General features: G+C 53.2%; 1 protein-coding gene across 1 annotated transcript in view; it reads left to right on the forward strand.

The window, feature by feature from the left end:
• Positions 1 to 25,120, forward strand: part of VSTM4 (V-set and transmembrane domain containing 4) — a 99,239-nt gene that overhangs the window by 62,742 nt on the left and 11,377 nt on the right. Inside the window, exons 6-7 of the mRNA XM_006097568.3 lie at positions 10,240 to 10,346; positions 11,655 to 11,716. Of these exons, the coding sequence (XP_006097630.1) occupies positions 10,240 to 10,346; positions 11,655 to 11,716 (169 nt within the window). The remainder of the gene's footprint in view (positions 1 to 10,239; positions 10,347 to 11,654; positions 11,717 to 25,120) is intronic.

Genomic DNA, 25,120 nt, shown 5'->3' on the forward strand with positions numbered 1-25,120 from the left:
AGGTTTGGGGCAGAGCAGCAGGGAGGAGAGGCAGGAGTGCGGCAGGGCCCTGTGCCCAGGGCTGGCAGTCATATTAACAACAGTAACCAAGCCTCACTTTTATTCCATCCATGTTCGGGCCACAGTGCTGAGCATGGACATGTGCAAGCCCATGAGTGGGTGCTGGGACGGACCCGTTCGATAGATGAAAACTGGCATGAGAGTGGATGATGCTGAGGTGCCCTCCCAGGGAAGCGTGGGGCAGCCAGGTTGCCCGTCCAGACCACCTGGCCGCAGAGCTCACGCAGTCCCAGGTGTGCATGGAAGCTTGGAGCCCATGTGAGTCATCACACACAAGCCAGGAGGAGATGCTGCGGGAAGTGGGGCAGTGCAAGGAGCAGCTGGAAGGGCGTGGCTGGGTGTGGGCGCGGCTGTAGGTGGGGGTGGGGGGAGGGGAGGGCTGCCAGCGCCCTGCATCCCGGACTTTGAAAGCCCAATGGGCTCTGGTCACAGTGATTTGCAGACACCCCGCCATGGTGTGGCTGTTGTTGGGTTGTTTTCGCCCGAGTGTGTGCTGATTGCTTCCCTCTGTCCACATTCCCCGGAGCAGCCAGGTGGCGGGGTGAGGACGGGTCAGCAGACGAGGCATGTGTCTCCAGGCCTGTCTCCTGCTTCCCTGACATCACTGATACCGTCTTGTCCCCACCCCACCCCACCTAGCTCAGCGTTCTTCTTCTCCTGCCCCAAGGGAGCCAGGCGGGGAGGACGGGCCTGTGGGGCCTGGTGGCTGGTCTGCTGTAACATAGAGAACAGTCCACCTGGATTTGCTGTCGGTTTGTGCCGTGCCCCCCGCAGCTTCTCTGGGATATCTCCCCTCCACAAACCAGGCCCCAGCCGGCCTAGTCTCTCCCGCAGGGCTGTCCTGAGGGCTCAGCGAGGGGCCCAGCTGTGGCCGATGCCTCAGGGGCTCCCGGTGGCCGCACCTGCACTCCAGACGCTGGAGGCGTCAGGGATTTCTCTCCCTCCTCTCAGAGCCTGCAGGGCACAGACTCTCTCCCCAGAGAGCCCGTGCAATGCCGACCTGGAGAAACGGCTGGTCCTCTGCCCACTTCTACCCTTGGACTCCAGGAGACAGTTAGCAGGTCTCCCCTAGGAAGGGGAGCTGCTCACCTGGGCGCTGTCGTGGGTGGCCAGGGCGGTTTCCATTCCTGGCTCTTTCCCGGGATGTGCTGTCCGGGTGCCAATGTGCCCTTAGGCTGGGCCTGCCCGCTAAGGGGAAAGGCGGCGGGTCCATGCACCCCCAGCCTCAGAGTCATCACCTCCCTCACTGTTATGTCTAGAGGGTCAGGTTGTGCTGAGCCGGGGGTGGGTTCCAACCACCAACACATGAGGCCTCAACCCTGTGGGTCAGGGTAGATTCCGGGCAGATAACCCGTGAGCTCCCCCTGCCCTTACTCTTCTGCCCGGGACACTGCGTGCAGCCAGGGGATGTTAGTAACACCTCCCTGCCGTGCCAGTTGGCACTCAGAGACTTTAACTTCACACACAAAACCCAGCCTTGGCACTCAGAGACGTTAACTTCACACACAAAACCCAGCCTGGCGAAGCCCGTGTGCCCAATGCCGAAGCTGGCAGGGCCTAGCAGCACAGCTCTAACCAGAGGCCCAGCAGGACCTTCGGGCATGTAAACCCTTCATGATATGAGGCCACGGGAGGCTGTGGACAGGGAGACAACTTGGCGACCCCTCACAGCGGAACAGCTTTTATTGTGATGCTGTTCAGAAGGTGCATGCAAAAGAGTCAGAGGCTGGCCTGGCCTATGTTGCTCAGTGGTTTGATTCCCGGTTAGGGCACATGCCCCAGTGGCGGGCTCAATCCCAGTAGGGGGCGTGCAGGAGGCAGCCAATGATGTTTCTCTCTCATCAATGTTTCTATCTCACTATCCTGTTCCCTTCCTCTCTCTCTTAAAAAAAAAAAAAAGGTCAGAGGCTGGAGCAGCAGGAAATGCATTGTGACCCCCAAGGTCTGCTGGTCCTTTCTGGGTGCACCGGCTCAGCTTTGGCTCAGTGCAGAGAGCTGCCTGTGTCTGGCTCCGCATTCAAGGACTCAGAGAAGATTCCAGAATAATGATAATAATAATATTGGTAAGATAATAATAGGTGATGGCCATTAAATGTTCACTATGTATCAGACACATCTCAGGGCATCACCAGGAGTGCGTGGCACCATGCATCCACCTGGAAAGTGAGGTTCTGCCACTTTAAGCGGCATCGGTTGGCCTCGTGTAGTCCAGAGGCAGGAGGAGCCCGGGAGCCTGCGCGATGCCAGGAAATCTGCCGTGTTCCATGAGTCCTTGGCCTTGGTCAGTGGCAGCAGACCTGGGCGGGGGGGCACCTGTTATTGTTGATGCCAGTGAGTTACCACCATAGTTGCTGAGACCAGCTTTCCTCCTTGGAGAGTCTGCCCTTTCCGGTGCAGGGTTCAAGGTCATGGGGTAGTGAGCAAGCCGCATGCAGCCTTGGCAAAGGGAGCACAGCGAGCTTGGAAAGGAACAGAAGGCGCCTGCCCGCCGGGATGTGGGTCAGGGCTCTCCGTGAGACCTGGAGGTGCAGGCGGGAGGGAAGGAGGCGTGTGGGCACTTCTGAAGGTAAAAGGGACCATCTAACAACGACTTTCAAGGCCTTTGTGGAGTCCCAGGATCAGGCGGAGAAGGTCCGGGACGCCAGCCTGGACGGATGCTGGCAGGACCACCTTCCTCAGCCCCACTCAGCTCCCCATGGCTTCCTGGGACAGGTCCTGGCATCCCCAGTGTCCGGTCAGACCATACCCTTCTGCAGCCCGGGACAGGCACTGTGCCAGGGATGAGGAGCGCCCACTCACTCAGCAGCAAGGAGATTAAACAGCCCTTGCGGCAGCTTTGACTCAGTGCCATGCTGAGGCCAGAGATTGCCCTGGACTAAGGGGGCGACAGTTAGATGCCAGGGCCCCTCTGAGAGCAGCTGCTGCAGGCGACCGACCCGTGGGAGTGAGGATGACCCTGAGGGAGTGAGGCCGCGCTGACCCAAGCCGGGGCACAGCCCTGTGGCTCAGCGTGAGGCCTCTCACCTCCAGTTAGGACGGGGTTGTGGCCGGGCTCTGGTTTCTTTCCTAGGGCAGCTCGGTTTATGCTGTCTCACTTGCTTTTTCTGCTCCCCAGCCCTGAGCTCTAGGGGCGAGGTGGGCCCTCCCTTGCCCGCCTCCATTTGGGCACTGGCACCCCTTTTTCCAGACAATTCCAGGGACAGGAGCATGCTGCCCTCCTCTGCTGCCCACTCTCAGGCCGGATGGGCCCTTGGTCTTGGGCCCCAGCCACAGCTCCTGCCCCCAGACCCCGGCACTCAGGTGGGCTCCCTCTCCTCCCACCTGGCAGGGGTGAGAGCAGCTGTAAGAGTCCCGGGAGCTCCCTCCCCGAATTAGTACCAACTTAAAATCCGGTGGGTGCTGGCATCGCCTTCCGGTACCTTCTCTGTAGGGAGCTGCGTTAAGTGTGGCTCGGACGCTGCGGACCTGCCCCAGTTTCCTTGTTCTCTGTTGTCTGGCCTGGGCCCAGAGTCCTTGTTCAGGGCCATGAGGCAGGTCGACCTGCAGGTCCCATGCCTCCTGCCCAGGCCCTGAGGCTGACTTCCCCGTCGGGGTCAGAGGCTTGGAGTCCGGTTCTTTTCACAGTGCCTTGCGTGGGGTAACGACAGACATAGCTGTTGTCAACTTCAGCTCGTGCAGAATGTGGTTGCTCACAATCTGGTCAACACCTGGCAAGGTCAAGGGTGCCTGCTTTACCTGGTGCCGGGGCAGCGTTCTTGCTCAGGGTGCAGCCTCTCCCTCCTTCCCTGCCTGCCTGCTCTGCCCGGTCCTGGTACTGGTGTGGCGCCCCTGGTTGGGGCCAGTGGAGGGCATGCCCTTTCCTCAGGGCCAAGACATGCCACCACCAGATACTCAGATAACAACACCATTCTCCTGGGCAGTGCCAGGAAGTGCCCTGCCCACCCTGTACCCACACGATAGATATTAGGGTCATGCTAGCTGGCATTTCATTTCATGCCCCACCTAGTTTAGGCCCCACTATCTCATTTGACCCTCATGACAACCTTGTGAGAAGGATAGCAAGGTGGTGGGATGAGGCTTGGGGAAGTGAGGGACTTGCCCAGGGCCATCCCTCTGCCACTGGTCTGGGCCCATTCACTAAATCTGGCCTCCGTGTGCCACAAAGCAGAGATGGGACAGAGGCTCCCATGAGAAGCCACCGGGCAGGAACCTTGCACATGTCACAAGGGCCCAACCCTTGATGGAGCCGGCAATCACACTTCCCTTCATCGCACAGCTCTCCAGCGCCATCAGGGCCTCCAGCCCGAGTCCTGCCTGCTTTGGTTTGACTGGCTCTCTCCCTTGAGTCAGAGACAAAATACAGTCCTCCTCCAACCAAGATACAGAATAACTTTCTGCAAGTGGATCATAAAGTGGGCTCTTGTCACACATGCCCACCAGCCTCGCTGGCTCAGTGGGAGATCTAAGACCCAAGGGAATGTTGCCGAGTGCAGCCGAGTTTCCGTTGCTGCGACACGAATTAGAATGAGGTCTAGTCAGTGTGGTTTTGGAGGGAACTGGCGATGACAGAGCAGGTCCTTCCCAGGCTGCTGGCCCTGGCACGAGGGCTGTTCCATCAGTGATGCCCGGGGTCGTCACATTTTATTAATGAGCTAAGGCATTGTCCCCGAGAGAAGAGAAGAGGAAGGGACTGTTACTTGATTCTGCGGGTGTGAGGTGCAGCTGGGGGAAGATGCAACCTCAGAGGTGAGAGACAAAAAGAAAGTATGGAATGGTTTTAGCAAAAAAGAAAAATACTGTGCTGAATAAAAAGGCAAAATTGAAAGGGCATTGGGGGAAACGCCTGGGGCAGTCATGTCAGACTGGTGAGAAGGTGCGTGAACGTCTGTGAGAAGCACGCAGGTCCTGACCAACAAGCAGACGTCCACACAGCCCTCCTAACGAGACAGCCAGCCAGCCGGCGAGTGTCATCCTCACTAGCAATCAGAAATGCAAGGGAAAGGGGATCCCATTCCTCTTCATTAAATGAGTAAGTTTTAAGCTGATAAACCTGGGGTTAGATAGGATGAAAACATCTGTTGACAGAGTGGCTATACAGCAGGACCAACTTGTCACAGACCATATTGACAGTGGGCATTAAATATCCTTGAAAATGGTCTGTGTAACTGGTACTTCCAGTTCTAAGAATCCAACCTAAAAACAAATGCAGGAATGGAAACGAATTGGCACACATATATTTATAACATTATAATTTATACTAGGGGCCCAGTGCACGAATTTGTGCACCTTGAAAGGAACTATGGGCCGCGAGGCTGCGATGGGCACAGGGGTGGGTCTCAGCCCATCCTCCTTGTACTTGCCAGGCCCCTCCAGCTGCAGCCCCGGTCCCCTCTCTGCTGGCAGCCCCGCTCCCGCTCCGCCGCCACTGCTTGCACCCACTACAGTGTGGAGCGATTGGGGCCAGCTCCAGCTGCGGGTGTGAGCAGGGCCAGTGGTGGCAGTGGGTGTGAGCACCGGCTGCTGGCCCTGATCGCCTCTCAGGAGCAGGGGGAGGTGGAGAAGCCTGAGGGCAATTGGGGCCTGCAGCCGCTACTCACACCCACTGACAGCGCCAAGAAATTGGGCCTGGTGCTGGGCACCAGCAGGATGTACAAGTGGGGCTGGTGCTGGCAGCAGGTGTGAGCGCTGGGCAGGATCGAGGCAGGTGGGAGCAAAGAATTTTCAGTAACCACTAGAGGCTCGCCTTAATGACAGCGACCGGTGCCCTGCCTTGGTCTGGCACCCCTGCTCATCTGCTTCACCATCCCGCTGCAGACGACACCTGCCATGTTCTGCATGCGCCCCCCTGGTGGTCAGCTCATGTCATAGTGACCAGTTGTTTGGTTGTTCAGTTGTTCTGCTGTTTGGTCTATTTGCATATTAGGGTTCTATTTATATATATAGATATCAAACTGGGAAACAAATCAGAAGTTTAGAAGTTAGGGGATGGCTAAGTAAACTATAGTATATCTTCTCACTGGAATAGTATGAAGATGTAACAGTAAAAGAGATGTAGAATAAATAAAAAGAAGGGTGCAATATTGGATTATAATATGATAAAAAAAATGGTGTGTAAAAACCAAGGAAGGTTTGAGAACTTACGTCTACCCAGAAACCTGAGCATGATGTTTATGGTCACTCTGTCCTTACTTGCCAAAACTCGGAAGCAGCCGTGATGCCCTTCAATAGGTGAGTGGAGAAGTAAGCCCAGTACATCCAGATCATGGGACATTTTTCAGGGCTAAAATGAAGTGAGCTATCAAGCCAGGAAAAGATATGAAGGAAATTTAAATGCATGCTACGAAGTGAAAGAAGCCCATCTGAAAAGGCTACATCCTGTAGGATTCCAACCATACAGCATTCTGGAAAAGGCAAAACTATGGAGAGAATAAATAGACCAGTGGTTGCCAAGAGTTGAGGGGTGGGAGGGAGGAAGAGGTGGAGCTCAGAGGGTTTCTATGGCACTGAAACTGTTCTGTAGGGCACTACAGTGGACACATTACACTATTCATCTAAACGCATAGGATGTACAGCACCAAGAATGAACCCTAAGGTAAATTGTGTACTTCGGGTAATAATGATGTGTCAATGTAGTCTTATCAATGATAACAAATGTACCACTTGGGTAGGGGATATTGATAACAGAGGAGGAGGCTATGCATCCGGGGGAGGGGGTAAGGGTATGGGGAAATCTCTGTATGTTCCCCTCAATTTTGCTTTGAACCTAAAACTTCTCTGAAGAATGAAGTCTATAGCCCAGCTGGTGTGCCTCAGTGGTTGAGTGTCGACCTATGAACCAGGAGGTCACCGTTCCATTCCTGGTCAGGGCACATGCCCAGGTTGTGGGCTCAATCCCCGGTAGGGGGCATGCAGGAAGTGGCTGATCAATGATTATCTTTCATCATGATGTTTCTATCTCTTTCTTCCTCTCCCTTCCTCTCTGAAATCAATAATGTGGTGTGTGTGTGTGTGTGTGTGTGTGTGTGTGTGTGTGTATTTTAAATGGAGTCTACAAGAAAAACACAACAAGAGGAAAAGATTGGAAATAAAGGTTTGTGTTGGGTATTTGTGCAGGTTGTGTTTTGGTTCTGGTAGACTTATTTTATTTTTTCTCAATGCCTATAATTACCATTTTAAAACATAAACATACCTAGCTGGTTTGGCTCAGAGGATAGAGCATCAGCCCACAGACTGAAGGGTCCCAGGTTCCATCCCAGTCAAGGGCATGTACCTCTGTTGCAGGCTCAATCCCCAGCCTTGGTTGGGGCACATGGAGGAAGCAACCAATTGATGTGTCTCTCTCACATCAATGTGTGTCTCTCTCTCTGTCTCTCCTCCCTCCACCCTCTCTAAAAAACAAATAAATACATAAATAAATAAAATAAAACATGAACATGTATTAACTTATAATAGAAATGCCTAACCCATGAGGCGTATCAGCCAGGGAAAAAGTTAAAGTTTTTAAAAGTATCTATAATAATAAAAGCATAATATGCTAAGTAGACCAGACAGCTGAACGACCTTACGGACATCATTCCAGACATCTTTCTGGATGAAGCTGCCACAGTGGGGTTGAGGCAGAGGCGGTTGGGGTTGATCAGGCAGGCAGGTGAGCGGTTAGGGGTGATCAGGCAGGCAGGCAGACAAGTGGTTAGGAGCCAGCAGTCACAGATTGTGAGGGATGTCTGACTGCCAGTTTAGGTCCAATCCCACAGGGATTCGGCAGTCAGACATCCCCTGAGGGGTCTTGAATTGCGAGAGGGTGAAGGCTGGGCTGAGGGACCCCCTCGTCCATGCATGAATTTCATGCACCGAGCCTCTAGTCTATAATAATAAAAGCACAATATGCTAATTAGACTGGACATCCTTCCAGACGAAACCATGGCTGTGAGGGCCGAACCCCTTGCATGAATTTCATGCATCAGGCCTCTAGTATATGTATATATATAGTGATTCCTCTCCCTATCCTGCTTCTGTTTATTCCTGAGCACCCCATTCTAAGGAACCATATGAATACTTGCAGAGTGTCTTTATGTATGCATATGGAAATACAGATATTCTTATTGTCCCCTATTTTTATTCAAAATGTATCACATTTTACACATTTTCCAGCACCTAGATTTTTTCACTTAGCATTGTATCTTTTCTTATCAGTGCACAATGGCGTCTTCATTCCTCCTTACAGCCACAGAGGACTCCTGGTGTGGATTTGTGGAGTCCCCACATTCCTCAGCCAATCCCCCACTGAGGGGCAGTGGATTGTTTTCAGACTGTTGCTGTTACCAACAGGACTGTAATAATGCCTCATACATACATTTTCATACATGTGCAACAATAGCCACAGAATAAATTCCTGGAGGTGAAATTGCCAGGTCAAAAAGTAGAAGCCTTGCCCTAGCTGGTTTGGCTCAGCAGATAGAGCGTCGGCCTGCAGACTGAAGGGTCCCGAGCACATGCCCAGGTTGTGGGCTCGATCCCCAGTTGGGGTTGTGCAGGAGGCAGCCAATCAATGATTCTCTCTCATCATTGATGTTTCCATCTCTCCATCTTTCTTCCTCTCTGAAATAAAAAAAAATACATATACTTAAAAAGAAAAGAAAAGTAGAAGCCTCTGTAAACCTGATAGTCCATGTTATTCTGACTTCTAAGTGTTTCCCACCAGGAAGGGTTTACACTCGCACCAGCTGTACTTCTGAGCACCTGACTCCTACACCCTTGCCAGAAACTGCTTTGCCTTAAATTTGATGATTGCTCTTCTGATATGTGGAGCAAGGAAGTGCACTATGTTTTTATTTGGGTTCCTTTCATGAGTTTTATTTTTATTTTTTAAAAATGTATTTTTATTGATTTCAGAGAGGAAGGGAGAGAGATAGAAACATCAGTGATGTGCGAGAATCATTGACCAGCTGCCTCTTGCACACTCCACACTGGGGTAAAGCCCACAACCCGGGCATGTGCCCTGACCAGGAACGGAATGGTGACGTCCTGGTCCATAGGCTGGTGCTCACCACTGAGCCACGCAGCCAGGCCCTTCCACGAGTTTTAGCATGTTTTCATGTAATAGCCTTTCCTCTTACCTATGAAGCTATTTACCACCTTCATTCATTTTGATTATTAGTCGGCCATATTCTTATGGATTTCTAGAAACTATGTATTAGGAAGAGAGCCTGTCGTAGTGACTGTGCCTCCCTGGCTGGGCAATGCGACCAAAGACAGAGCTTCTATAAGGGGCTGCCCTCTGGGTTGCTAGAGCCAATAGGATGCATTTGAAATAAGACTGACGGCCATTGCAGAAAGCATGTGGACCCACCCCACCTGCAGCATCAGGAATAGATTTCGCGTTCGCAGCTCTTGGTTGGCTGCTTACTAACATCATCACTCAGGGAAAGTCACTTAGCATCTGTCATCTTGGCTTTCTTACTGCGTAATCTTGGTTTCCTTACATTACCACTAAGAAAACTGAGATGACGGGTGCTAAGTGCCTTTCCCTGAGTGACGATGTCAGTAGCTCATCAGCCCCGTCACTTTGGGGGACCCTGGAAAGGAGCTGACGCGCGGTGATTGAAGACAGCACGCGGGGTGACCTCACGTAGCCTCCTGAAGGTAGGGTGGCGGCAGCAGAGCGAACGGACAGCGATGGACCCTCGGGACTCCCAGGGCCACTCCCAGGGCCACTCCCAGGGCCCTGCTCACTTGCACAGGAGCTGCTGGGGTTTGAGTCTGTGAACCACACAGCTGTGTGCAGGGCGTCCTGGCTTCAGGGGAACTCAAGCAGAAGTTCCAGTGGTATCTTCACACCCGACTGGTGATGTAGCCAAGCCAGACTGTGCAGCCCGTGGAACGGGTGTAAACCATCCAGCTGTACACCCCTAGGCAGTGTAGACAGCTGGCCCTGATGTCTCCAGGGCCTTTTGAACTTTGAACAACACATTGTCACTAACTAGCTCATCTCATCCCATCTCAGCCCAGGGTCAGTGCCGACCTCCAGACATCCCTGGAGATGAGCAAAGAGCACCGATCCCAGTTCAGTGTGAGATCCACGGGGTACAAAGAACACAGGGAACCTTGGGCACTTTTGCTTCCCTCCCTTTTCCCTGGAACAAGCTGCCTTTGCCTCACCAGGACCCTTTTCTCCTGCAGCTCAGGGGAGACTGTCACCAGCGTGACCAGCTTGGCCCCCTTGCAGCCCAAGAAGGGCAAGAGGCGGAAGGAGAAGGCTGACGTTCCTCCCGAAGTGCCTGCCAAAGGTAGGAAGCCGCTGTGCCTCCCACCAGAAGGCACCGCGGCTGGTCCAGCAGTGGGCCCGGCTGTGACGTGGGAGCAGGACAGGGAGAGGAGATGGTAGAGAACATGACATCTGTGATCTTACGGTCCAGAGAACCCACCGAGATTCTGGTCACAACCGAGCCCCATCCCTGAGGTGGGTGGGGGGAGTCCATTGGGCCAGCATGGCTTTAGCTGGGAGGGGGAGGCTAACATCCACAGATTGATTCCACAGTGGATTTCACTTTCAACTACCAGCATGCTCTGCACATAGAGGGGAGGGGAAGGAGGGGGTTCATCAAGGGAAAGAGGCCCTTTGATTGTTCTAAAGAGGTAAGCCAGGTATATAACTTTCTTTGGATTTGTTCTGAAAATAAAAGGTCGGTTATTCTTTGATTCCAGTTGTGACTTAGAGGAACATAAATGAGGAGGATGGGTATTTCTGGAGGAGAGAAAATAACTGTGGCCAATTCAAGAGAAGTTCATACTTCAAAGAATTGGAAATGTAGTTGGAAGTACTAGGATTGCCCAGGTGAACAATTTAATAACGAGGCAAGAAACATTTTGTCCCTCAGCTGGGGCTCCCAGGGTGTTCCCTAGGGACAGGTGGAGCCCTGGGCTGGGGCTGAGCAGTCACGGGGAAGCACAGAGGAGGAAGGGCATGGCGCCTTCGAGGCATAGCGAGTGAGGATGTGGGGGGGAGGGGGCAGAGAGCCCTGCCTCGGCCTGACAGTGAGCTGCTGTGATGTCCCATTCAGTCGGTGTAGAGAGCGCCCTCCCTGAAGAAAGATGGAAGTGAGCCCAGAGAGCCAAGTAGTGGAGCCTGGCTTTGAAGTGAGGTGTGTCTGACTTTCAAGGCCAAGTTCAAGTCTCAAATCATCCATAAACTAGCTACGTGACCTTGGGGAAGGCCTCAGTTTCTTTCTCAGTTTCCACCCTCCCTGGTGACCAACGAGAGCTGCTGTGAGGGTCAGAGGTCGCTGCTGTCAGCCTCAGTGTGCAGCTGGGACCGCGGGGCAGGTACCAGCGCCGCCTGTGGCTGTCCCTCCTCTTTCTCTCCTGTACACCTGACCTCTCTGGAGCGGGCAGTGTTTTATGGAACCGGCTGAGGGGAGAGACTGGCATGTCCAAAGCCTAGAAGGGCCACCCACGGGTACCCCGATCCCAACCCGGAGTTCTCCATGGGCGTGGGAGGAGTCCAGGAGAGTCCAGAGTACGCCTGTGATGCTCACGGTTGTGGGTGAGGAGAGCCCGGGAGGAACCACAGCTGAACCGCTGCCTCACTCCCACAGCTCCCACAGCTGCCACGCCCCACAAGCTGAAGCTGCTGAAGCCACAAAGGAGAGACGCCCTGGTGAGTCAATCAATGCTGGTCCTTGTCCCCACGCCTTGCACACACTTCAGGTCCAGCGGTCCCTTGTTGACCCGAAGCCTGTGGTAAGTCCTGGTGCTGTGCCCGGGTGGGGGCGCTCAGCCTGCTCACCAGCCCTGGAGCAGCTCTCCTACCTGCCTAGTCCCCTCACGGCTTCTCTGCAATCCAAGTGCCGTTCTTACCGTAAGTGCTGCTTTTCTCAGAGAGAAGAAAAAAGTCACCCTCAGGAACATATAAATAGGAAGTGGACCTGCTTGTATAAATGTACCTGTAACCACAGTGAAGAACCTTAAAAGATGGTGTAGCTTATATTTTGAAATAATTTTAGGTGACAGAGGAGGTGAGCTAGTGCAGCGTCCGACCCCCAGCCCCGCTCTCCTGTGGGAGTGCCCTCCACAGCCGCAGGGCGTCCTCAATGCTAAGCGCTCCCCCAGCTCATCGCCGTCAGACACCTCAGATCTGACCGAGGCCAGCAGGTCCCTCATCGCTGTCTCCCAGGAGCTGCCCGGAGAGGCACCTCACCCAGTCGTCATGCTTCCTCGCCTTTGTCAGGAGTCCCTGCCCTGCCCTGTCCTGAAGAGCAGTAGCCAGTTAACGTTTAGAAAGCCCCCTGATGGGTGTTTCTCTGAGTTCCTCTGATGATCGGAATGAGTTGTAGAACAGCACAGAGGAGCATGATGTCACTGCATCTCACGCATGGGGGTGGGTATGACTCCTTGTCACCCGCTTACGGTGTTGGTGTTGTCTGCAGGCCGCCTCAGTGTGAAGTTACTGTTTTTCCTGTTCTGTAGTCTATTCATTAGAATGCACTCTTGGTCCAGTTCACACTCAAGGGAGGGGAGTTAAGCTCCATCTTCTGAAGGGAGCAGCAGCAAAGAATTTGTAGACCTGTCAAAACCACCACAGCAATTAGTATTTTGTCCTGTCTGGGTAGTTGAGGTCCTGATGCGCCAAGGTTGTGGGTTCAGTCCCTTGTCAGGGCACATACAAGAAGCAACCAATGAATGCACAAATAAGTGGAACAACAAGTTGATCTCTCTCTCTCTCTCTCTCTCTCTCTCTCTCTCTCTCTCTCTCTCTTTTTCTCTCTGTCTAATATCAATCAATCAATAAAAATTTAAAATAAATAAATATTTTAGGGAGATCCGTCAAGGCTATGCAGATATTCTGTTGCCCCTTAAACTTGGCCCACTACCTTTAGCATTCATCAGTGGATGTTGCTATGGTGTGTTAATGGTGATTTGCTATTTTCCTCAATTGGTCCACATTTACTATTTTAAATTCTTTTGTAAGGAGCAGATGGACCCCTTCCCTCATCTGTTTATTCACTAATTTGTGTCAGTGTGATGCTTGGGTATTTTATGGTCTTTGTTTCTAATCATACTGTTGCTTATTATTGTTCATCGGTTGTGCAGGAGAGAGAGGGAGAAAAGCTGGCAAAGCTATTCTAAAACGTGTATGTCCTGCCAAGGGCCAAGCTATTCTTGAAGGAAAAGGACAAAGTGGAGAAGTTAAATACCAACTCTAAAGATTTACATTAAAGCACAGTAATTTAGTGTGGTGATAGCACAAAGGTAGACAAATAGACCAAAGGAACAGAATCAAGAACTCCAAACCGACCTACATGTTTGTCCTCACTTGATTTATACAGAAGTGGCATCACAGTGTGGTGAGGAGGGTTATCTTTCCAGTGTGAGGTAATGGGCCTCTTGGACCATCTACTAGTAAACCACGGAGATCCAGAGCCCCTACCTCACACCACACACAAGTCTAGAGAAGGAGCAGAGACTGAAGGAAAAATAAAGCTTCCTAAAGAGAGCATATCTCCCGAACGTCGGGGTAGGCAAAGGTTTTTTAAACAAGACATAAAAGAAAAGATTAAAACATTTGGATTATGTTGGAATTTAGAAGGTCTATTCTGATTAAAGCTGTGAATACAAGAATGAAAAGACAGGCCAGAGACTGGGCGGGTGGATCTGTCCTCCGTACGTCTGACAAAGGACTGTCTACCATGGAGTACATGGCACCTATGAAGCAAGAAGAAGTGACAGCGTTACAAAACACAGGGGGAGTCTGAAACGTGCACCTCATACAGCAGACGTACAAATACCAATAAGCTCGTGAAAATGAGTTCACCTCATTGACGTCGCGGAGACGCAGGTGAAAAGCATGAAGCAGTTCACTCCCCCAGGGTGACTGACATGAAATACTTGCATTTTTTATGCCTGTTTTACTCTGGTCCCTTTGGAATTTAGGAACGATCCAGTTGTATCTGTTTGTCAGATTCTTTTTTATTTTACTTTGTTTTATATTTCAATAATCTTTGCTAGTTTCATTGATCTTAGCACTACATTGTAATCAACTGTTTCAACTTAGCTTTTACTCTTCCTGGAGTTCAGTGTCTTCCCCCTCATCTTCCTTTGCCTTTACATTTGAGCAATTTGTCTTGAGGGAAATCTAGTCCGTAAACTTTCCCACTATGTTCTGGGAAACATGCTGGGTGTGTTATGTGCATCCCTATTCACATCACATATTGTTCAAGATAAACGCCCAGCTCTTACCGTGACCTACAACCCCTGTGTCATGTAAGCCACGTATGTAATTCACATGTTCTAGTGGCGAGAGTAAAGATGTGAAAAGAAACAGATGAAACCAATTTTAATAATATGGCTTATTTAACCCAATACCTCAAAAATATTATCACTCAAACATATAATCAACATAAAATTATTAATGAAACACTTACATGCTTTGTTCAACTAAATCTTCAGAACCCAGTGCGTGTGTTCCACGTGCTGCACTCAGGGCGGAGCCACGCTCCAGGTGCTGAGGAGCCACATGTGGCTGGCGGCTGCCTTGTCAGACAGCACGGCCCTACGCGGTCTAGACCCCATTACCTCTCAGACATAATTTTTACTACCGCTCCCTTCCCCTCTCCCTCCAGCCACACTGGCCTCCCTGCTAGTCCTTAAACAACCCAAAAGGTCTGCAAGGGCCTTTGCAGCCGCTGTCCGCTCTTCCTTCCTGCCCTCCGCCTGTGGCTTATCACTCACCCCCTCCAGTGCTGAAGCTTTTGGAGATCCTGCGTAAAACACGCCGCCACTGACGGCTCCCCGGCAGAGGCGCCCTCACGAACTTACATTTTTACCTGTTCACTGCCTCTCTCTCTTACCAGAACGCAAAGTCTGCGAAGGCAGGGAGCATGCCTGTGGCCGGGGCTGCGTGCCCACGCCCAGCGCAGTGCCCAGCAGATGGGAGTGTCAGTGATGCCGACACCAGCTCTGCGCAGTCGGTCCTGCCGTCTGCTTTTGCACGTGGGGACAGTGAGAGGCGGCCTTACGGAAGGTCAGCAGCTGAGGGCGGCAGGCAGACTTGAACCTGGGTCCTTCTGAACCGGAACGTAAAGTGTGAACCAGCTCCTTGGAGGGTTTGCCTCCGAGTGGAGTCTGGGTCTCTGTACCCGGCTGATGTCCTCGGTGGCTCAGCCTTGCCCCACCCTTGCCGCTCTGTGCCCAGGTCCCGCGCCCCCCCCCCCACCCCCGCTTCTGTTGGAGAAGCTGGCTCACCTGTTTCCCAAAGGCAGCCTTTTGGCCCACAGCGCATTGTGGGCTCAGACAGTGTGATTCCATTTGGTTCACATCAGAAATCCTTCAGCGGTTCTGCTGTGTTGGCCACACTCATCCCTGAGGGCAGTGGCAGCGTTCTCCCTGGTTCCAGCAGATCTCGCTCCCGCAGTCGGCCTTCGGGGGGCGAGCTGAACACAAGGACACCTTTCCCTGTGCCAGCTCCCCTGCCTGCGAGCACCCCGCATCCCACCTGAGACTCAGTCTCCCCGAGATGGACAGGCTGAGCTCACTCGCCTCTCACTGCGCAGCCACCGCAGGTCAGTGTGGGCATGCGTGTACCTTTCAGATCTTTCATTCTTAATTCGGATATTTATCAACAACCTCAGGAGTGACTGCGCCTTGTAAATGTCTCCACCTTCCATCCTCCCTGAGTAGCTTAAGGACCCGCTGTTTCTATCCCCTCTTCCCCACGGTAATAACAGCAGCAGCTACTTATTGCCGTTCTGTCGCCGTACCCGGGAGTCTGTCCAAAAGAGTGCTCTTTGCTCAGCATCGTATTTGACCCTCACAGCAAGCCCTGCTCCTGCCCTAGCTCTGCGTGTGAGGACACACTGTTCAGGAAAAGTGAGTTCCTAGGACTCACAGGGCGGGACTCCCTCTCGGTGGCCACAGTGCCGCCCTTGGACCGCCCTTTGCGGAGCCATCAGTCTTGGATGGATCCCTTTCTGTCGTCCACCACCAGGTGGTCCCCACCGATCATCGATCCGTTAAATAAAAACCAGCTGCACACCGGCCTGTGGGGCACGGGATGCTGCCTCGGCAGTTCTGGCTGCTTGGAAACAGCGGCCTCCGCAGCATTTTCGGAGATGGCGCTGGTCCTGACCACAGGTTTCCTTGTTGACTGTTTTGTTTGTGTGTGTGTTTGCGCTGGAGACTTTTCACGGGAACTAAGTCCTGGGCAGTTCTATTGCATTTCAGAAAGATTCTCCGTTTTATGGACGTGCTCCCAATAATAGTGTTTTAAATTCCAAACTGTCCCCTGATCATTTCAGATATGAAAAGACTTAACATTTTCTCCACCAACAAGAAACGAGTGAGTTTGGGAACTAGTTTGCAGTCACCACAAAGCACAATCAGGGAGGCGCTGGCCGGAGCCGGGCCTCGGTCTGAGCAGCAGTCCAGGCCTCGCCTGAGGTTTTAGTTAAACTGAGGTTTATTTTCCCAGGAGGCAGCATCGACCCCGGCTCACGCTGGTCAATATTTACCTCTCAGATCAATAAGTCTTGATGGCCGCCGAGACTTAGTCAATAGCTGCTTGACTCACGCAGGCTTTGGTGGGCAATTTAGAAAATAGCTTGGAGGCATCTTTTCGGGGGCCTTTGTGCCCGTTTAGGCGTTTAATTCTGTGATTTTTCATTTTTCCACCATCTCCGTGAAGCAGTGCTTCCTGGGGCGGCCAGGCCTCTGGGCCCAACAGCCCTTTTGCCTGGCGTGATGGCGACAGGCTCACCCGAGAGGAGAGACCAACCTGCCCACTGCCTCCATGGACCATTGACTGGAAGGGAGAACCTCCGTTTACTGAGCACCTACTGTGTGCCAGTTCCTCTGCCAGGGCCTTGATGGCCCCATTTCTCATCTCAAGTGTGCACGTCAGCTCTTGGTGGGCCCCCCAAGGCAGACTCGAGGGGCTGGGCCCTGTGTGTCACCCGCAAAGCGCTCGCAAGTGGCAGCGCTTCGTAAGGTCTGAGGCAGCGTGGTGCTGGTGAGGAGTGTATGTGCCAGAGACTGACAGTGGCTGGAAGTTAAAAAAAAATGAGAGGAAAGAAGAAAAAAGAGGCAAGAGAGGCATTTAAACATTTTGTAATCAAGGTATGGAGACTGCCCTCCACATTTGTAGCAAAACAGCCAAACACAAGCAGCTGCCCTCACAGTCGGCCAGCAGGTGCTGAGGCCCGCGGCCGCGCAGGCTTTCTGCCGGTCAGCGGGTCTGACGCACTCAGCTTGCCTGGCCTGTGCACATGGGGAGTCTCATTCCAGTGTCCTCATTCTTCATCCTCTGGGGGCCGGAGCACTTCCACAAAATTCAAACGTGTATTGTCCCCTTAATCAGGGTGGGGAGGGGCACTTCGAAGACCCCTGGAAGCCTCCTGGGGACCCCTTTCCTCCCCTTGGTGGGGTGTCCCCGCAGTAGAGCTCCCAGCACCCTTGGTGCTGATTCCCACCGATTCCCACTGTCAGGAAAGGCTGTCCCTGCCTCCTGGTCTGGGAGAGTGAGAAAGGCGGGCCCTGCTTCATTCACATCGCTGGGCTGCAGAGGGGGTTAGAAGGGGCGCGGAGGGGTGGGGAGAGACCCGAGGGGAGAGGAAGCAGTGCAGGAAGGGGAGGCAGACCTCAGCTCTAGCCACCAGCAGCCAAGGACACATCACTCCAAGAGGGGGGTCAGACACCCAAGCTGAGGGAAAGGGAAGAGATGTCACCCTCTGGGCTAAAGGAACTTTCCTGCCCTCCTCTGCCTCTTGGAGCCCACCCTCCTCTCGAGGTGGCCCTGCCGGTTCTGGCGTCCTGGCACCCTGCAGCCCTGGGTGCAGGGAGGGCGTCCTGGCACCCTGCAGCCCTGGATGCGGGGAGGGTGCGCTCCTGCTCCAGGAGAAGGTGATTCTTGTGAGCAGAGACGAGACAGAAAGTCAGGAACATCTGGGCTGTGTTCCCACGCGTTGCCCAGGGGCCTCCTGCATCCGGTCTCTTGTTCCCATCTCTCCCCACGTGGCTGCCTAGGGGCTTGCCTCCATCCCAGTGCTGTCTATGTCATTCCCCTTAGGACACTTTCCTGACACCTTCCCTTCCAGGATGGGGCGTGGCTTGCTGTGACGGTGGAGGAGCTCACAGGCCTGCCCACCTGTCTCCTGCTCTGCCTGGCACCCCACCGGTCTAGGTCCTCTTCCCAGTGGCCCCACGGCCTCTGTTCTCCCACCCACAGAGCTGGCAACTCCCCTGCAGGATGTGTTCACTCAGCACCTTCTTTTTGAGGCCTCCTGCCCCTTCAGTCCACTTTTCCACAAATTTAGGTTCGCCCGGACCTCAGAATTAATACCCGTGTTTGCCAGGGCCCTTCCCATCACCAACCCTCGCGACACATCTCAGTTAATGTGTTTCTTCTGCTTCCTGGATGCCCCAATGCCCTGTCCCTGGAGGCAACAGGGCTCACCTGCCATTGCCCAGCTACCTGCTCTCCTCCGGCCACTCCCAGGCGGGCAGGCCGCTGTGCTTCCCCACCTCCCAGTGCTGGCCGGCCCGGGGCTCCTTTCTCCTTGAACATAGCCTGAGAGCAGCAACCTGTGCAGCCCGTTTTCTCTCCAACCGGGGTCTTCAAGCCACTTCCAAACTGGTTTTCCTGACTGACCATGGGACACCCCCTGGAAGCTGCACACATCCTCACACTTGCCCTGGCACGCCCACCCGCCTCGCCTTCCCCGTCTGCTGCACCGCAGCCCTGCCCCGGGGAGCGGCTGTCCTGTCCAGGTCTAGCTGCCCCCTTCCTCAGCCCCGTTCCCTGGGACCCAGCCTCCCTGTTACGTTTTGGGGTGCCAGGGTTGACCCTTTCCTCCTGTCGTTGCCCAACTGGCTCATACGCTCACCACCTCCCTGTCCACCTGCTGCCAGGGCCTCTCCTGGGCCCGCAGCCCTGGCCTCACCTGTGCTTCAGCGCTTCCCCCTCCACCTTGAAGTGTTCACCCGCCTGACCCGACTTTCTCCCCCGCGGGAACCATGTGACCCCTACCCTTCTCACACTGTGAAGGTCAGGTGCACTGTCCACACCTAAGTACAGACACGGACCTGTTCTTTAACTGTGCTGACATGCACGTAACCTAAGACTTACTACCTGTTGTAAGTGAACATCTCAGTAGTGTTAAGTACATTCACGTTGTTGTGCCAACAATCCCCAGAAATCTTTCATCATGCCACTCAGTGCTCACCAAACACTCTCTCCCCTCCGCAGCCCTGCAAACCACCCTCCCACCTCCTTCTCTCTGACCCACCCTCTAGGTATCCCACGCGGGTGGCCTCACTCAGTGTTTGTCCGTGACTGGCTTATTTCCCTTGGCATAATGTCGTCAAGGATCATCCATGTTGCAGCATGTGTCCGCATTTCCTTTCTTTCCAAAGCGGAGTGATACTGCGCTGTGTGTCCACGCCACATCCTGCCTACCCTGCATCGTCCGTGGGCGCTCGGCTTGCTACGGGAATAATGCTGCCGTGAATACGGATGTGCAAGCCTCTTTGAGTCCCTGCTTTCCATCCTTTTGTATGTGTACCTAGGAGTGAAATTGCTGAAGGAAAATCACATGGTAGCTCTATTTCTAATGTTCTGAGGGAATGAAATGACAATTTTCCATAGCAGCTGCGCGAGTTCACATTCCCACCAGGGAATGTCGTGCATCAGGGTTCTGACTTTCCTACGTCCTCTCCAACACTTAGCACTTGGCTTTTTGATAACAGCCACGTGGACGGCTGTGAGATGGCATCTCGCTGTGGTTTTGATTGTTGATTCCTTGATGATCAGCGGTGCTCTTTCTGTTGTTGAATTGTAGGAGTTCTTTATATATATATATCTTTTTGGATATTTATCTCTTATCAGATACATAATTTGCGAGTATTTCCACCCATTCTGTCCGGTGCTTTTCCCTCTCTTGATTGTGTCCTTCGATGCACGTGTTACGTTTTCACTAGCGCTAGTTTTAAAGTCACCAAGAACCTGTCTTCCTCATTCCTGTGTCCCCAGTAGAGAACCTGGGATTCGCGGCGTGTGCGTGAAGTGGACGAATGATTGCGGGCAGGTGTCTGAGGCCGGAGCTCTAACTCTTCACTGCTCCACGCGGGGTCCCTGGGCCAGCAGCCTGGGTGTCACCCAGACGTTGTAGGTCCCGCCCTAGATCTGCTGATCTCACAGCGGCATCAACAAAACGACCCCCGGTAAATGCGAGGAACATCCAAGAGGCCTCTGCCGGGTCCCTGCCAGCAGGACAGTGGCTGCGGCTGCCTCCAGAGGGACCTGCTGACCCCGTTGGAAGGGAGTTCAGCCGCGAGGAACTGTGGGCTTTTCTTATTTAATCAACAACGAAATGTAAACCCAAGGATCTGCTTCTAAAGGGCACTGTGACTCGTCACTCCTGAGGACCTTTCCGGAGAGTTTGTCCCCCCTTCAGCTGGGACAGCCCTGCCCGGTGACCCAGGGCCTTGCGCAGGTGGAATCTGAGCTGCTTGTCTGTCGGGTTTAAAGTCTGCAGCAAACCCGCTGCAAGACCAGGGCGCGCGGGTGGACAGAACAGGAGCGCGCACTTCATGATCCTGGAGAGGGAACCTGTCTGAGACCCTGCCTCCCACCGGTGGTCAGCGGGCCGAGACGCGTGCCCTGCGCAGCGCTGGCCGAGTCAGGAAGGAGCCCCTTCGCCGGCCCGGTTCTCACGGCCCAGAACACACGGCCAGGACCAGAGCTGCTCTGAGCGGGAGAGAGAAGGCTTTGGGGCACACGCGGCACCGTGAGATTCTGGGAGGATTTCAGTAATAACCCAAATCCCAGCGACATGGTTCCCGAGGACACGCGCCTCAGGTTCGTGAGGGATGTTTGTAATAAGCCCGAGGATCCCTCTTGTTGTCGCTCATTTGCTCGATAGAACTGGTTTCAGTTAGATGTGCATGAAAAGGATATATTAACCTGCATAAAATATGTGCATAATCTCGCTTTAAAATTAAAAAGGAAGAAACCCACAACCGCATGTACAATATATTACCCCGAGTAAAAGCCTTGGGAGAAACCCAGAGCTTCACTGTGCCGCGCTGGTGCCGTTTCACAGAGATGCGCACTCGCGCTCCCTCGGCGCCCGCACGCCGCCGCGTCACGGGCCCTACGCGTGTGGACTGGAGGGAGGAGCGCGGGGAAACACAAGTCACTGGTTTCCTGGACTTCTTGCAGTCGGAGAGAGAGGGGGCTCTCCCATGAGTGGGATGCGACCGTCAGGGAGAAGGGACCAGGCCTCCCGAAGTGGAAGTGGGAGCGTCTATGAGGGGCTGTGGGCCCTGACCTAGGCTGGCATGTCCTGGCAGCACAAGGTTACTCCCAACCCTGCCCCCCACCCCATCCACAGGCAGCCACCAGGCGGGAGGCTCCTCAGACACTCGGAGGCCAGTGGAGGCTGGTGGAGGCTCTGCTTTTATTAACGACAGGCCATGGCGCTATTACTTCTAGGCAGTCCTTAGGACCCCTCCCAGAGACCACAGGGACCCTCCCCCAGAAGTGCCTCGAGGAACCACCCGCTGGGTGGCTTTGTGCTAGGAGAGGGTGACTCTGGGCTGACCGCCTCGGCCATGTGTCCCTGTACTGCATCATTGACTCACACCGGCCACCGTGCCACCGGCTGCCCATTCAGTCTCCAGGCGTTTACTGAGCACCCCCGACAGGCAGTGCGCACGGTGCCGTGGGGACTGGAGCATGGGCCTGGCAGCGCCTGGTGAAGGTGAATGGGTGGCAGAGAGGTGAACCTGGCCCAAGGTCCAGCAGACCTAGCCCATGAGCGCCCCCACCTGGCCACTCAGGCCTCCCCACCTGGCCGTCATGGCCTTCCCACCAGGACGCACAGGCCTCCCCACTTGGCCACGCAGGCCTCCCCACTTGGCTGTGTGGCCTCCCCACCTGGCCACGAGGCCTCCCTGGGGCCCAGGGTGCCAGCCTGGGACGGCCGAGTGTCTGCAGGCAGCGTCCCTGCAGAGCGCTAGCTTGCTTCCCTCTCTGCTCAGCGGATTTGCTGCCTTTATTGGGCATCTCATTGCCGCAGGCATTGCCCTACTGGGAAATTGTTTCTTAACTTTTCCACTTTATTTTATTTTTGTAATCTCATGGAACAATATCATTTGTGCTCACATTTGATATTTAAAAAAACTTATTTCATTTAAAACCTCGGTTTTGAATGCAGAGCACTTCAGAGTGGTTATTAAAAGACTTTTTCAATCTCAGATTGAGAATACCAGAAATGAAGTGCCATTTCAGAAAAAGAGGAAAACATTACCATTGTATGTGTTACATCCAGCGCGGCACTTATGTCAGGAAGGAAATCTCTGTGAGATTCTGAGTTCAGGACAAGCTAGCAATACCTTTAAGGGGCTTTGTTTCTCTGGCTGATTCAATTTTAACTTATTATTATAACTTTCTGAAGCTGAATTTATGAACTCAACGAGCACGTGGGATGTCCCAAAGGCAGCAGCCTAGTGGATTTCTGATTAGCGCATGCATAGAGATATGAATACAAACTATGAATTCACTCGTATGCACCCATTGCCCACATTACATATGAACTCAACGAATGAGCTCACATATCTACTGCTGTTTATATCTCATCTTAATGCTTGGTTTATGCCCTGTACTTTGTGTCCATGACATAATGCAAGTGGTAGTGATGGTGATGATGCTGATGAAGGTGGTGATGGTGGTGGTAATGGTGATGAAGGTGGTGATGACGATAGATGGTGCTAGATGGTGATTGCAGTGGTGGTGATGATGCTGATAAAGGTGGTGATGGTGGTGATGATGCTGATGAAGGTGGTGATGACGATAGATGGTGATTGCAGTGGTGGTGATGATGCTGATAAAGGTGGTGATGGTGGTGATGATGCTGATGAAGGTGGTGATGACGATAGATGGTGATTGCAATGGTGGTGATGATGGTGATGAAGGTGGTGATGATGGTGATGATGCTACCTCCCAATGCAGGCACGACCCCAGTGCTGACATCGGGACAGCCTTAAGCATTGTTATTATCTCCGTCTCATAAATGAAGCAGGGGAGGCACAAAGAGGTAAATACAGCACACGCTGCTGCAACAGGAAGTGCCAGAGCTGGTCTGGCCAGACACCTGGCTTTCGGTCCCTGTTCTTCCCCACTGGGCTCTGGGCTCTGCTGTCTCTCAGCAAAAATGCTCAGGAAAGCCCTCCAAGAATGTCAAACTCGAGGCCGGCGGGCCGCATGCCTCATTTAAATGTGCAGTTTCCTACGTGCCAGGTGGCACTGAGCGTATCTCCCTAGGAACTAGGTGATATCAGCAGCGTGCTCTAGCCCACTCCTATCCAGGACAGGGCAAGTCTATCTGGTATCTTGAAACCAGCCATTGTGGGGGGATTTCCACGTGGAATCACCAAACGCTGCAAGTTAGAGCCATTTTCTTGGAGAGCCAGTTCCTCAGCAAGTCCCAGGCCTGCTGGCTAAGGCCGTGAGCAGTGGCCCAGCCCCTGCCTGTGCGGCAGCCAGCCCCTCTGCAGCACCGCGCGGCCATGTCCCCGCTGTTGGCCACAGGCGTGTTCTTTCTGTGCCTGCGCTTCCACATGTGTATGTGAGATGGCAAGAGTACCTTCTGCATAGAGCTATCCTTGCACTGAGTGAATATTAGGGGTTACAATTACATTCTGGCGGGAGAAGGCAGGCGGTATCCGAGTGGACAGATGTTATAATGCTAAGGGGATACGTGCTCTGCGGGGCAATGGAGGGGAGTAAGGGGGCCGCAGAGGGACAGTGCTTATGGGGAGGGGTCTCCTTGGAGCAGAGGCCCGATTGGTTATTCACAGCAGCAAGCCACTCTGCTATGCGGGGAAGAACATTCCAGGCAGAGAGCACAGCCTGGCAAACACCTTGAGGTGGGCCCTGAACCAGGAGTGCTGTCCTGGTGTGTCCAAGGGCGACCCGACGGCTGCAGCTCTGGTGAGCAAGCAGAGGTGTGGTGGGCCAGGCCGGAGGAGGGCCGTGCAAGATTGCGATAGGTCGGGTCCTATCGGGACTCTGGGGTTCATTCTAAGTGCGATGGGAAACCACTGGAGGATTTGCATAGAGCCTTGAGCAGCATGGCGTGGCCTGTCTGTTTAGGATTATCTTTCCTACTATTGAAAAATATGTCAAGGGACTTTTCGGCACCGGCCCGAGGCCAATCCGTCTGTTACGTGATATTTTCCAAATGATCTCTGAGTGTCTTCTCTCTGCCTCTAAATATTTCAAAGAGACCAATTATTAAAATGACATTTACTTTATAATAATTATCATAGTAATAATAATTCAATACTTATGTAACAACTTACTTACTAGGTAATTTTCTAATTATATTACATTTATCAATGCATTTAATCCTCAAAATAACCCTGTGAGATAGGTACTGTTTTAAATCTAACTTTACAGATGTGGGAATGGATGCACAGAAAGGCTAAGTAACTTGCCCAGGGTCACACAGCTTATACATGGAAGTCCTGTGTCTGAGAGCCCATGCTCTGTGGTACCCTAGACCAGTGGTCGGCAAACTCATTAGTCAACCGAGCCAAATATCAACAGTACAACGATTGAAATTTCTTTTGAGAGCCAAATTTTTTAAACTTAAACTATATAGGTAGGGACATTGTTATTAACTTAATTAGGGTACTCCTAAGGCTTAGGAAGAGCCACACTCAAGGGGCCAAAGAGCCGCATGTGGCTCGTGAGCCGCAGTTTGCCGACCACTGCCCTAGACGGCCCCTGGCACAGTCCGATGGATCCGAGAGCGTCTCAGCTGCAGGCGGCCGGAAGACCGAGTGTGCAAGGTCGGAGAGTCTCAGTGGACGCCGACACAGAGTAGATGCCCAGACACGCTCTTCCCTGAGCACAAGCATCTCGCCAGCAGCACTGCCAGGAAAAGTGCTTCAGGAAGGCAGCTGGGCAGCATCCATCTCCGCTCCCGGGGGAGAGAACGAGAGTGCGACTGTGTTCGATCACGAAGCGGTCCCCGCGCCACTGCAGGTCTCATGTATCGGGACC

Source organism: Myotis lucifugus, unplaced genomic scaffold (genome assembly GCF_000147115.1).
Source record: "Myotis lucifugus unplaced genomic scaffold, Myoluc2.0 scaffold_206, whole genome shotgun sequence".
NCBI classification, from domain to species: Eukaryota; Metazoa; Chordata; class Mammalia; order Chiroptera; family Vespertilionidae; genus Myotis; species Myotis lucifugus.